A 12,953-nucleotide genomic window follows, 5' to 3' on the forward strand; every position below is an offset into this window, starting at 1 on the left:
CAGTATGGTATAATAAAAAGGACACAGGCTTTGGAAACAAGCAAAGGTTTAAAACAGATTTAAGTCCTAGCTCTGCAGCTTGCTGGATGTATAATCTTGGGCAAGGCACTTTACCTCTCAGAACCCCATTTCCTTATCTGTAAAATGGAGATAATGCCACCTATATCTCAATGTGCTATTGTCAGGATTAGAAAAATGCCTATAAGGGTGCCTGGGTGGCTCAGTCGGTTAAGGGACAGACCTTTTTTTTTTTTTTTAACGTTTACTCACTTTTTGAGAGACAAAGAGTGTGAGCAGGGCAGGAGCAGAGAGAGAGAGAAACACAGAATCCAGAGCAGGCTCCAGGCTCTGAGCTGTCAGCACAGAGCCCATGAGGGGCTTGAACTCACACACCATGAGATCATGACCTGAGCCGAGGTCGAGGTCGGACACTTAACCAACTGAGCCACCCAGGCACCCCTAAGAGACAGACTCTTGATTTCAGCTCAGGTCTCGATCCCAGGGATCAAGCCCCATGTTAGGCTCTGCACTGCTTAGGATACTTCTCTCTCTCTCTCTCTCCCTCTGCCCCTTTCCCCTGCTTGCACTCACAAGCTCTTTCTCTAAAATAAAGAAAAAAAGAAAAATGCTTCTAACATTTCCTGGAATATAAAAGGTCAATTGATGGTAAACCATATTAGGATCATTCTGCCAATTGTTTTAATGAACATTTTGCAAGCCTGTACTTTCCTAACTGGCAAAAAGAGTCATACTGCTCCCACAATACCATGCCTGCATCCAAAAGGTTCCGTTTTAGTGATCTATAATTAACCAAATCAAGAGCTTAAAGAATTCAGGGCAAGAAAGAACTAACACGGCTCAACTCATTCTCTGCTGACAGCAACAAATCCAGTGCAAAGTGGATACGTTTGCCAAAAAGGAAAAAGAAAAAAAAAAAAAAGACTGCTTGAACATGGTCATTACCAATACTGATGTAAGCACAAACGAGTTACAGTTCTGAGGCTTGCAGCCTTACTGTCAGAAAGTTTTAACTTTCCTGAAATAAATCCTCTCCTGCCTTGTTTCCCCTGCCGTGAGAAATGTGCTATGACATTCTTATTACCCCATTTTCAAGAACACAGGGAAGAAACCCTCTCAACTACTACTACTGCATTCACTTGAAATTTATCTTCCGATTCCACAAATCACTTCTTACAGAGATTTTTGGTTTGTCGGGTTCACCGAATGTGAACTTATGAAGAAAGACGTTAATACAAATATACAATAGCCACAATAACAAGATCTGGTCCCCACAGCACCGCAAGTTACATGATGAAGGTAGGAGTCAAAGATAAGATGTGACTAAGTAATCTGCATACCATATGCTCATTCTTACTGACTACTGTACTTGGGAATTCTGGCTCTTACAAAAAGTTTATTTCCCTCATGTGGCTGAGCAGAGTAACTGATCAGAGAAAACTGATGACAGATACATGAACAGAGTAAGGGAAACCATCAACTAAAATGTGACTTAAGATAAATAAGCTTGTATGTGACAGTTACAAAATAAAAGCCACGGTCACCAATTACATAGCCAAAAGTAGCTATTTCAAGATCTAATACCCCCAATCGCTCCCTACAATAAAAGCAGAAAGGTGTCAAGGTAAGAATGATTAAATAAACAATCTAAGAATCAAGAAAGAGGCAACAAATCAAAATGTCACACTGCAGTCTCTTAACGAGGTGACTTTCAATCTGGGGTAAAACAGGCAGTCTCGTGCACTTAATTTAGCCAATTCAATATCAAGAAAGTTAAAAATTCTGTCCCCCAAAAGGAGCTCAGCAATGCCTTTGGTTGTGTCATACAGCTGTATCCTTGCCCAGAGTTTCATCTGCTCAACTTCCAGCAAAAGTTGTTTTTTGTTTGCAATTAACGTTGTAAGGCAAGCTCAGCCCTGTCTTCCATAGCCTTGAGGCTGCTGAGTAAATCTAGAATCATGGAACCTACATTTTGATGCTAGAAAAAAACAGGAAGAAGGTGGTTCAACAACAAGGAAAATGGTCAAGAAGCACATCTAGATTTAAGAAAAATAGACTGACATGCTGACCTGTGATTTTTTAACTTCTTTATATAGAGTCTATTGAACTGAGTGTACCTTTCAGACGAGGTCATGGTGGCATGCACTTAATCCACAGTTGGAGGAGGAATAAAATAAAATCGTCCTTAATAATAATAGCCATCATCTCTTAAGCCCTTGGTACTTGTGCCAAGTTCTATGCTAAAGCCCTTTACAAATATTTCTAATCTTCAATCATATTAGTATTTACATTTTATAACAGAGGAAACTAAGAGATTCGGAAAATTTAGAAATTACCCAAAAGCTAGTTAGTGAGGATACTAGTATTGAAACCCAGGTTTGCCTGTCTGTAAATCCCATGCCCTAAAAGTAATTTGTTAAACAATCTTTACAGTCAAGAGATCTATTCAAATTATTAGAATTCAAATTACAGAATTTTACACAAAAAGATCCCTAATCACAGGAAAAAAATTTGGCCAAAGTGAGAAAGCAACTCAACCAGTCAGAAATATTTCCGATTTCCAGACTCATGCTAGGTACTACCAGCCCTGGCACCTGTGCTGCCTCCTACAATTCCTCCCAGAGGAGTTTCACGCTGCAAATGACCTGGACACTGTCCTAAAGCATAATTAAACAAATTCCTTCAGTCTTACATGTGACATCATCTATCACCTATATCTAGGGAATTAGAATGAAAGGGTTATCTGCTTCATACCTTAATCATGAGACTATTACAACAAAAGTTAGGCTGGATCCAGGGTTCCAATTCAGCTGAGTTTTACACAGTAATACCAACGCAGACTTCACATCACTTTACAGCTCTTCTTCTGATGAAGCAATTAAATATCATTCACAACAATTTAAAAAAAAACCATAAATCACTGTGTTCATATTATGCCTTGGAAATTAGACCATAAATCCCTTTTTATGTGATCCATATCTCTGTCTTTTCCGACACTCGCCCGTTTTCCTGTGCTGATTTAGCTTTATGAGAGGTGAGGCACACCATGGATAGCCATTGTAAGGGTAATACTGGAATATCACACATCTAAGCTCACTTGGTGTTCTGAGACTACTGGCTCTTCAAAACTATGTCTGAAAGAAGCTGACAGCTGAGACAGCCAGCCTCACCATGATCGCCTTTCCCCAAAGTAGAAGCATCTCTTCCTAACACTTCCAGATCGTAAGGAACCAACAAAACAATCATTCTCTTCATGCACAGTCTAATAATTCTGGTGGCCAACTACTAAGCAGAGGGGAGGAACCTCTGAAGAGAAAAGAGTGAAGAGACTCTCTCCATTACCCTTCTACATTCAGAGAAGATGCAAGGATACTGCAGTATCTGGAATGAAGGGCACAGCATCAGTACTGCTCTAAAGAAGCGGTTGGCCACAGAAAGGCAGAAAGTCCTCATCTGTGCAGAAACCAGACAACTGAGGATTTCAGGGCAGGTTAACTACTACTTACTCGTCCTCCAAACAGAAAAGATGTTTCCACCCTACTGCTGGGTGAACTCTCACAAGCGGTAAGATTTTTCTACACCATCGGGGTCTTTTCCCTGAATAGTCTGGAAAATAACACATGGGAGCATGCTGGGTGCTCAGGCGAAGGATACTATTAGGTGCCTCTCCTCCCCTGCCTATTCTAAGTAGTAGCGGAGAGCGCTACCTCCATGTTATTCATAGCGAAGTACTCCCGTGCCACCTGGAGTCTTCGCTCCCCATAACTGGGGGCAGGTGGGGGCATCTCTCAGCGAGTGGGTTTCAGGGGAAAAGGGCTCTCCGGGCTTGTATGATCGGAAAAGAGGGCGTGGAGGGTGGTGCTGCCATGCCGCGACCATCTGCGGTTCCCCCTCCCTCCCTCTCTCCGCGAGAGGCAGCCCGGCCCCAGTACCTTCTTGACTGTGCGCGGCGCCTCGGTGACGGTGCCGTCGGGGCTGACCAGGGCCTCGCCGCCGTCTCGGTGCCGCTGGTGCTGGTGATGAGGGTCGCTCCGCTTCATGGCCGACGCCTGAGGCACTTTCCCGGCGGCTGGGCTGAGAGCGGCGGCGGGCCCCGAGCCCGGGCCAGGGGCCGGGGGCCGCTCCGCGGCGGGGGCTGGAGCCTCGGGGTCCCCGCCGCCTGCCGGGGGGGCCATGGCGCTCACAGCCGACGTGCTCAGTCCCAGTTGCGGCTCCGCCTCGGAGGGGCTCAGGTCTTTCAGCTCCACCTCAGGCACCTTCGCGGTAGCCGCTGCTGACACGACCTGCACCGACATCACCGCCTCCACTGCAACCGCCGGCTCTGACTCCAGCTCGGGCTCCAGCTCGGCCCCGCCTCCCGCCTCCCTTCCCCTTCCCTCCCCCATTCCCCCACTCCTCCCCTCCATCGCCTCCGCTCCCACCCCCTTCCTCCGCCCGCCTGCCCGCCCGCCCGCCGGCCAGCCAGCCCCAGCCTGTCCCGCCCCACCCCGCCCGGCCCCGCCCCGCCCCGCCCCGCCCCGGCCTGGCCCGCACGCCTCGCGCGCGAGGCGCCACGGAACCTGTAGTGCGCTTGCTCCAGGCAGCACGCGGCGAGACGACCGTGGGACCTCAGCCCCCAACCTACACTGCGCGCCCCCAGGGGCGGGGTCCGCAATGCCTCCTGGGAGTCGTAGTCCCCGTCGCCCTGCCTCTGGCTAGTGGGATACTGGGAGAAAGACAGAGCTCTAGCACCGGGGACTAACTGGAAGGAAAGGACTGAGAGTAGGTGTGACACGACTAAGGGGATGGGGAAGAAAGTCTCCTGAGGAGTTGCGGCTTCCGGGAAGGGAAAGCCAAGAACCCTAGGGTTGGGAAGGTGGGGGAGGAATGACTCCCTACCCTGACAGCGTAAATTTCCTCCGTCTGTACACGTCTGCGATCACGTGACCAGGCATTTAAAGGAAAAGCGGCGGCGTCACGTGAAGAGAGCGCTGGCCTCCAGCTTAAAGTAGCTTGGTTTTTATATTTCTGTGAAATCTGGACCCTGAAACCTTTCTGGACTTAAACGGGAATGTTTATAGAAGTAATAAAAAAATAGGACCTTACCTGATGTGGCAATTTCTGGTACATTTTGAGTTTGGAAGTTTAAAATCAGTCTAAAAAAGTAGTTGGGTATCACTAGGCCGAAATTTAAAAACTAAGAAAAGAAAAAAAAGAAATTTCCAAACTAAGGAATAACAGGTAGCTTTAAGCGAGGCCAAATCTTCTGACCTATTGATTCTACTAGAGAAATAATATGAAATTCGAATAAATACATAAGCGGAGAGGAATATTAAATGTGAGCAGTGACTTCCTTAACTGATGGGCTTTGAGATGATTTTTTTTTAACTTTCTTTGTACTTTTATGGGTTTTTTTCCGAGGTTTTAGATTGTTTATTGATGCCAAGGTAAGTTTGCCAGATCAAACTTTTATGTTAAAAGGTGTAACTACAAAGACGTATACTGGTTTCATTTTTAGTGACAAAAAGATACTGAAACTGCTTTAATGTCCAGCGATAGGGGAATGGTTACAGCCTTTAAAATAAAGTTTGCGGGGCGCCTGAGTGGCTCAGTTGGTTAGGCAACCTACTTCGGCTCAGGTCATGATTTCACAGTTTGTGGGTTCGAGCCCCACATCGGGCTCTGTGCTGACAGCTCAGAGCCTGGAGCCTGCTTCGGATTCTGTGTCTCCCCTTCTTTCTACCCCTCCGCTGCTCATGCTCTGTGTCTCTCTGTCTCTCAGTGATAAATACACGTTAAAAAATTAAAAAAATAATAAAATAAAAAAATAAAATAAAATCAAGTTTGCAGGGTGCCTGGGTGGCTCAGTTGGTTAAGCGTTCTACTTCGGCTCAGGTCATGATCTCACATTTCATGGATTCCAGCCCCACATTGGGCTCTGTGCTGACAGTTCAGAGCCTGGAGCCTGCTTCCGACTCTGTGTCTTCTTCTCTCTCTCTCTCTCTCCTGCCCCTCTCCTGCTTGCACTCTGTCTCTCTACCTCTCTCAAAAATAAATAGTAAACATTAAAGAAATGTTTTAAAATAAATAAATAAAAATACAATCAAGTTTGCAAAGAACTTTTTTTAATGATGAAGTGAAATAAATGCGTATAATAAAATAACATGCTAAAGTAATGTGGAGACAGAATTTCACATTCCATAAGATTATGGAATATATAAAATATATGAAATAAATGCTTATGATAAGATCATATGCTAAAACAATATGCAGTAGACAGAATTCCACATTCCATAAGATTTTACTATGTAAATAACATTAGGAAAAAATACATTCAAATGCAATTGAGTGACAGATTATGGGTTAGGTTATTTCTTCTCTATTCTCAGAGAAACTGAGGCAAACGGGATGTTCTAGTTTTATGGTTGTTCAGAGAGCAAGCCATAGCCCTGATAATCCCAGAATACCTCTGGACATCTATAGAGTAACTACATTTTCCCTGGCAAAGAGGTAGAAATCATTAGCCTTGACCCCCTACTTCCCTGTGCCACTGCTCTCTTGGGAAATCTGTTCATTTGTGGAGTTGTTCTACCCCGAGTGGAGTCTTTTGTATCCTGGTCTTCACATTTATGCCTGACGCTGTGTGTTGGAAGGCATCTGAGGATTGCTATTTCTACAAAGCCCACAAGTCCACCAGACCCAAGGGCTTCTTAAGGTTTCTCTTCACACTGTGGCTTTCAGAATTTCCTTCCTGTTCTAAAGAACCAGCCTAGAGCTTCATCCTCCAGCTGTCGGAGCAGAGATTAACGGCTCTGTAAGTGATTTCATCCTTCCCCCTAATACACAAGGGACCTGTGGTACAGCCACCTGGCATGTGTCGGAGTGCATGGACAGCAGCTGCCTACCTGGACTGCCACTAGAATTGATTACTGAAGGGAGGAATTAATTCTTCGGTGAGATGTGGTTACAAAACTTAAGGAGTCGGAGCACTGGAAAGAAAGTGATATTCATCCTTTATTTATCCAGGCACCATCCACCAGTTAGAGCCAAACATCAGGGCACATTCGTCAACCATTCTCAACTCCGTCCTCTGCACTTGCTGCTTCTGCCATCTTTGTTACTGAGGGACACCAGGCACCGCAGAAGAGGGAAATACCATCCGGAGACAGGATGATTATGCACAAGTTTATGAAATTAGTTTTTTTCAAAGTTCAAAAGATACAAGAGTATTTACTGAAAAGAAAGTCATCCTCAGCTCCTCTCTCTGGATGCAACCACTTAAGTTTCATCTGCATCCTTCTGGAAATATTCTATGTACTTATGTATATATTCTCCTTCTTACAAATAGTGGCCATGAGTCTTGCTTCTTTCACTCAGCGATGAAGGTAGCAAACCCAGAGAACTACATATAATTGGAAAGTTCTTCTAATCCTCACATTGCAAAATATAATGAGATTAATAGTTGAAAAAATGATTTACTCAGAGGGGCGACTGGGTGGCTCAGTCAATTGAGCATCCAACTTTGGCTCAGGTCACGGTCTCCTGGTTCATGAGTTCAAGCCCTGTGTCCAGCTCTGTGCTGACATTGTGGAGGCTGCTTGGGATTCTCTCCCTCTCTCTCTCTCTCACTACCCCTCCCCTACTCTCTCTCTGTCTCAAAATAAATAAATAAACTGAAAAAAAAAAAAAAAAAGATTCACTCAAGAGTCACTTCAGATTTAGCAGCAGATTCAGGGCCAGAAGTCAAAGTTCTTTATATTGTGAGATTACCTGTCCAGTAAGAAGTATGGAATTGGGCAGTCACTGAGTACATATAGTCCATGACTTCTTACTCGATATGGGGGGCCTTGTGTTTCTATATACCAATCTCCTTCCTCTGGGTTAGGGTCTTATTAAAACTTCACCCAGGGGCACATGGATGGCTCAGTTGGTTAAACATCTGACTTTTGATTTCGGCTCAGGCCATGATCTCATGGTTCGTGGGATCGAGCCCCACAATGGGCTCTGTGCTAATGGAACAGAGCCTGCTTAGGATTCTCTCTCTTCCTCTCTCTCTGCCCCTCACCTGCTCTCGCTCTCTCTCTCTCTGAATAACTAAATAAACATTAAAGAAAAGCTTCATCCAAATGTCCATACAATGCTCCATCTATGTATTCTTCCGTTTGCAAGCTGCATGCTATCTACAGATATCAGGTGGCCTTTATACTCCATTCCCCACTTCAGTTTCACCTTTACTGGCTTTCCTATTAATCCATTCAGGAAAGGTTTGTGATTCAGGGGCAAACTCATCCCAACTACAAGCAAGTGCTGCAAGCCCCTCACCGCCAACTGAGCTATTGTCTATCCCTCATGACTGAAGAGGCTACAGCCAGCAGTTTATGAAATATTTAGATTTCAGTTCTTCCCTACTTGGCTCTTTCAGCTGCCAGACCTTGGCAAGCAGGAATGTATGTTCCATTGGAAGAACTTCTGAGGTATCTGACAAACCCAAGAGAGAAAACCGGAAGATACTAACATTGAGAATTCTCTGGAGGAAATAGGCCGGCCAGATCCCCCTTGGTGAAGACCATACCCATGTTCACAGAGTTTCTAGAAAAACATTTAGTATCACACTCTTAAGTATGAGCAGACAGACAGTCATCAGATACACGAAGAAAACCTTTGATGCAAAAGACAGAAACCAACATAAGCAAGGAGAAAAAATAAATAACAAAGAGGAAACAGAAGCAATGCATCAAGGAGAAATCAAGACCAAAAAAAAAAAAATCATTAATATCCTCAGAGACTTCAGATATTGTATTTGTGAAAGAACACGCTATTTTAAGAAGTGAACATTCGGAAAGCAAACATAAGACTTTTAAAATGAAAGCACGTAGCAGAAATTTTTAAAAACTCAGGAAATAAAAAGAGAAAGAAATTAAAAATAGGAAAGATGCATTTTCTCTCTGCTCAGATTGTTGAAGAATGGCGTCTTGTTTTATGGTTTTTAAATTTGTGTCTGTCTAATGCATGTTTTAACATGACAGATGGAATGCATTGTGTAGCTACAGTTTTCTGGAAAAGTTGGTCTTTTAGGAATTGTTTTTCCAATCTTCAATAAGTTTTTTCTTTAAATTAAAAAGAAGAAAAAGGAGGAGGAGAAGGAGGAGGGGAAGAAGAAGGGGCACCTGGCTGGCTCAGTCTGAAAAGCGTGTGATTCTTGATCTCTGGGTCATGAATTTGAGTCCCACACGAGTGCAGAGTTTACTCAAAAACAAACAAACAAACAAACAAAATCATTTCGAGGGCCAGTTGGAGAAGTCCAACATCTGAATAATATGAGTGCCAAAAAAAGGCAACAAAGACAATGGTATGTTTGGGGGTGAGGGGTGGGGAATGTGATTCAATGAAATAATTTTTTAAATTTCCCAAAACCAAAACATAAGAATTTCCACAATGAAAGGGGTCATTAGGTACACAGCCCAATAGATGAAAATAGACTCACGTAAATATACATCATTGTAAAATTTCAAAATTCTGGGGGGCGCCTGGGTGGCTTGGTCGGTTAAGCGTCCGACTTCGGCTCAGGTCATGATTTCACAGTCCGTGGGTTCGAGCCCCGCGTCGGGCTCTGTGCTGACAGCTCAGAGCCTGGAGCCTGTTTCAGATTCTGTGTCTCCCTCTCTCTCTGCCCCTCCCCTGTTCATGCTCTGTCTCTCTCTGTCTCAAAAATAAATAAACGTTAAAAAAAAAATTTTTTTTTTAAAAAAAGAAAAAAATTTCAAAATTCTGGGGACAAAGAGACAATCCTTCAAATGTCTGGAGTGGGTCGAAGAATAACAATTTTACAAAAGCTCAAGAGTCAGAAAGATACTGAACTTCTTAAAATGAGTTTGAGAAGCTAGAAGACAATTCCATTAAATACCACAGACCCTCTGTTTGCCTTCCCCAGAGAATGAACTGAACAGTCAGCCAGTGTGGGAGAAAGGCAGTCATCTGACTATTCAGAGTTCGGGAGGGGATCAGGAACCCACCCTCCTGCTTTCATTTCTATCTACTGAGGTACCTACTTACTGCCTCCAATGCAGAGCCTTCTGGGGGTGCTGCAGTAGAAGCTTTCCCTACTGCTGCCTAAGACTCTGCTTTTTCAAATCTGCTAAGTTACCCATCATCCTTTGCTTTCCAGCTTTCAAAACTGTGACTATTACCTCCTCCCTTCTACTTTTTTCCCCCCTGCCTATAGGCAAAGATTGAAAAACAGCTAAATCCTGATCCTCTATGTTGAAAAGTCAAATGGTAACACCTCAAATGAACATTCAAGAGATGGTATTACTGAGGTGTCTGGGTGGCTCAGTGGGTTAAGCGACTGACTTCAGCTCAAGTCATGATCTCACGGTTTGTGAGTTCGAGCCCCATATCGGTTCTTTGTTGTCAGCAGGGAGCCCACTTCGCATCCTCTCTCTCCCTCCCTCTCTGCCCCTCCCCTGTGCAGTCTCTCTTTCTCTCAAAAATAAACATTAAAAAAAAGAGAGAGAGAGTATTATCATGTTGTTCAGACATATGGAAGTAACATAAGAAGCATCTAAAATAAATTGGTTAAATAAACCACACCCGAGTGGTTCTGTCGGTTAAGTGCCCAACTCTTGATTTTGGCTCAGGTCATGATCTCACAATTTGTGAGATCCAGCCCCGCATGGGGCTCTCTTGTGCTGACAGTGTGGAACCTGCTTGGGATATTCTCTCTCTCTCCTCTCTCCTCTCTCTCTGCCCCTGCACCCCCATCAAAATGAATAAACATTTTAATAAAATAAAATAAAATAAAATAAGATAGGTTGGCTCCCAAGAACAGGAAGTGATGGGGTATCCGGTAGGAGTCAGGTCCCAAGACAGCTGTTTTAATCAACAAGACCTGTAGAACGATTTGACTTTTCCAATTATATCTTCTGAGTAGTGGGAATATGGGTGTTTATTAGGTTGTTCTTTGTGCTTTTCTGTATCTTTTCAATTTTGTAGGTTAAAAAAAAACAAAAATGAAATTCCAGCAGGCAGAGGGAAGGGTTGGGTCAGTGGCCAGACTGCTTCAAAGAAGCCGGGACCAAAAGAGGCAGGCCTCCCAACCTAGGAAGATGCACGACTGAGCTGAGATGGTAAGGGACCCAATGGAACCCGTGAGGGAGGAAACTGCTGCAGCAGCACTGAATGCCTGGAGACTTCTGTTCTCAGGGCAGCAGCCAGATCACAGGGGGTCCCCCAAACCAAGCTCCTTTTGGACCCTGAGGTATTTCTTCCAGGGATGTAGTTCAGGGGGCTTTGGTAGAAAAGCGACCACTATGACTCAGTCATGAGAGCTGGTGCTCCTATAAAAATACTGCAGGATTTCTTGGTTGTGGGAGTGTCCGGGTCCTGGAACTCTATCTGCCACCCTCGGAAGCATTCACAAAAAGTGAGCTCACAGTGCCCTCTCGTGGTTAGAGTCTGTCAGCCTCCATGGCCAGAGGTAGAAAGGTAATGTTTCTGAGCTTTTAAAGCCCACAGTCAACTCCCCCTACATCCCATTCCGCATCCTTTTATAAGTATTTTATTGTAAGTATTCCCACTAAAGAAAGAAGGAATGGAGGGAACGTCCATGGAGATGAAAAGAAAGCTGTCCACATTTTCCTTTACTTTAGAAAAGATCCTTAGACAACACTGATACATTTTACTCTTTTAAATGCTCTTGTTGATAAAGGTCAAAAAATAGCTCTATCACTGCTGAGGGAAGCAGTAATGGCAAGAGTAAGTGAGGTAAGCAACCACGAAGGGGTACAGAGGGAACACAGCGCGGGAAACCTGGATGGGAGGAAAAATCCAAAGTCAGAGCTGAGGCTGGAGAGTCTGGACTTGGTAGTCGGGAAGACCTTGGGCCCAGGGTGGGGATCTGTCGCTTACTACCTAGGAGGTTGTGCGCAAGTCATTTTGCTTTGCTGAGCTTATTTCTTCAAAAAACCAGCTCCTCTGATCCTTCTGAATTAACCAAGAGACTGTCAAACGCAGTGGCCAAGAGCCCACTCTGTAGCCAGATCCCCTGACAGTATCCCAGCATTACCGCTTACTGGGTGGCCTTGAGTGAACTATGAAACCTTTCTGTGCCTCACAGATCTGTGGTGAGATTCAGTGAATGAATGCATGTAAAGTGCTTGGAAAAGAGCCCCGGCAAGCATTCAATAAGAGTCAACTATTCTTATAATCATTCACATATAAAGTACCTGGAACGTGATCAGATCGGTATATTAGTTCCCTTCCCCTGGAATCTGGCTCTGGGCAAAATGCTTGTGTCCCCATCACGTGAACAAATCTGGTCAGTACCCCAGAGTCAGTACCTTCCGAGTCTGTGGGTATCACCACCTTTCCTCCACAGATCCTTTCCACCTGATCCTGAGTCCTTGCAACCTACTTTGCAGTCTTCTACTGACATCCTTTTGGAGGAAGTAGGGCTCACAGGAGGAAGTATGAATTCCTTTGCCCACAGGAGGAAGCTGGCCCTACTGACATCCCTTTTAGGAGACGCCCCCCAAGGGCGCCTGGGTGGCTCAATCGGTTAAGCATCCAACTCTGGACTTCTGCTCAGGTCAGCATCTCATGGTTCGTGAGATGGAGCCCGGCATTGGGCTCCAGGCCAACAGCACAGAGCCTGTTTGGGATTCTCTCTCCCTCTCTCTCTGCCCCTCCCACTTCTCAAAATAAATAAACATATATATATAAAAAAAAAAAGAAGAAGGAAGAGGCCCCCAGAGGTGGGGCCCCGGATTGCCACAAGGATCCATGCTCATCTACACTAGCGGGGGCTACTTGCCCCCAGTCGTCACTCCAGGGGCAGCTGCGTGTTCTTGTTCAATCATCTTATGGTCAGTGCATAGTGAGGCAGCTATGGCCACAGAAGAGTTTTTGTCCATATGCAGCTGACTAGCTGGGAAGGACAGCCAGCACGTTAAGCTGAT

The 12,953-nt window shown here is 44.7% G+C and overlaps 2 protein-coding genes across 3 annotated transcripts in view; both read right to left on the bottom strand.

Annotated features, from left to right (window-relative positions):
- Positions 1–4,373, bottom strand: part of AHCYL2 (adenosylhomocysteinase like 2) — a 166,166-nt gene extending 161,793 nt beyond the window's left edge. For both annotated transcript variants that reach the window (XM_053218096.1, XM_053218095.1), the window contains exon 1: positions 3,951–4,373. In XM_053218096.1, coding sequence (XP_053074071.1) covers positions 3,951–4,313 — 363 coding nt within the window. In that variant the 5' untranslated portion in view covers positions 4,314–4,373. The remainder of the gene's footprint in view (positions 1–3,950) is intronic.
- A 3,672-nt stretch (positions 4,374–8,045) lies between these two features.
- LOC128314722 (small nuclear ribonucleoprotein F-like) lies at positions 8,046–8,389 on the bottom strand. Its single transcript, XM_053218106.1, has one exon. It carries the CDS (start codon positions 8,284–8,286, stop codon positions 8,116–8,118), a length of 171 nt encoding a protein of 56 aa, XP_053074081.1. The 5' UTR covers positions 8,287–8,389; the 3' UTR covers positions 8,046–8,115.
- Between the last annotated feature and the right edge of the window lie 4,564 nt (positions 8,390–12,953).

Source organism: Acinonyx jubatus, chromosome A2 (genome assembly GCF_027475565.1).
Source record: "Acinonyx jubatus isolate Ajub_Pintada_27869175 chromosome A2, VMU_Ajub_asm_v1.0, whole genome shotgun sequence".
NCBI classification, from domain to species: domain Eukaryota; kingdom Metazoa; phylum Chordata; class Mammalia; order Carnivora; family Felidae; genus Acinonyx; species Acinonyx jubatus.

What these genes read in the sequence shown, in the direction of transcription:
- LOC128314722 (XM_053218106.1), bottom strand. Translation starts at nt 8,286, where the DNA reads ATGAGTTTGCCCCTGAATCACAAACCTTTCCTGAATGGATTAATAGGA.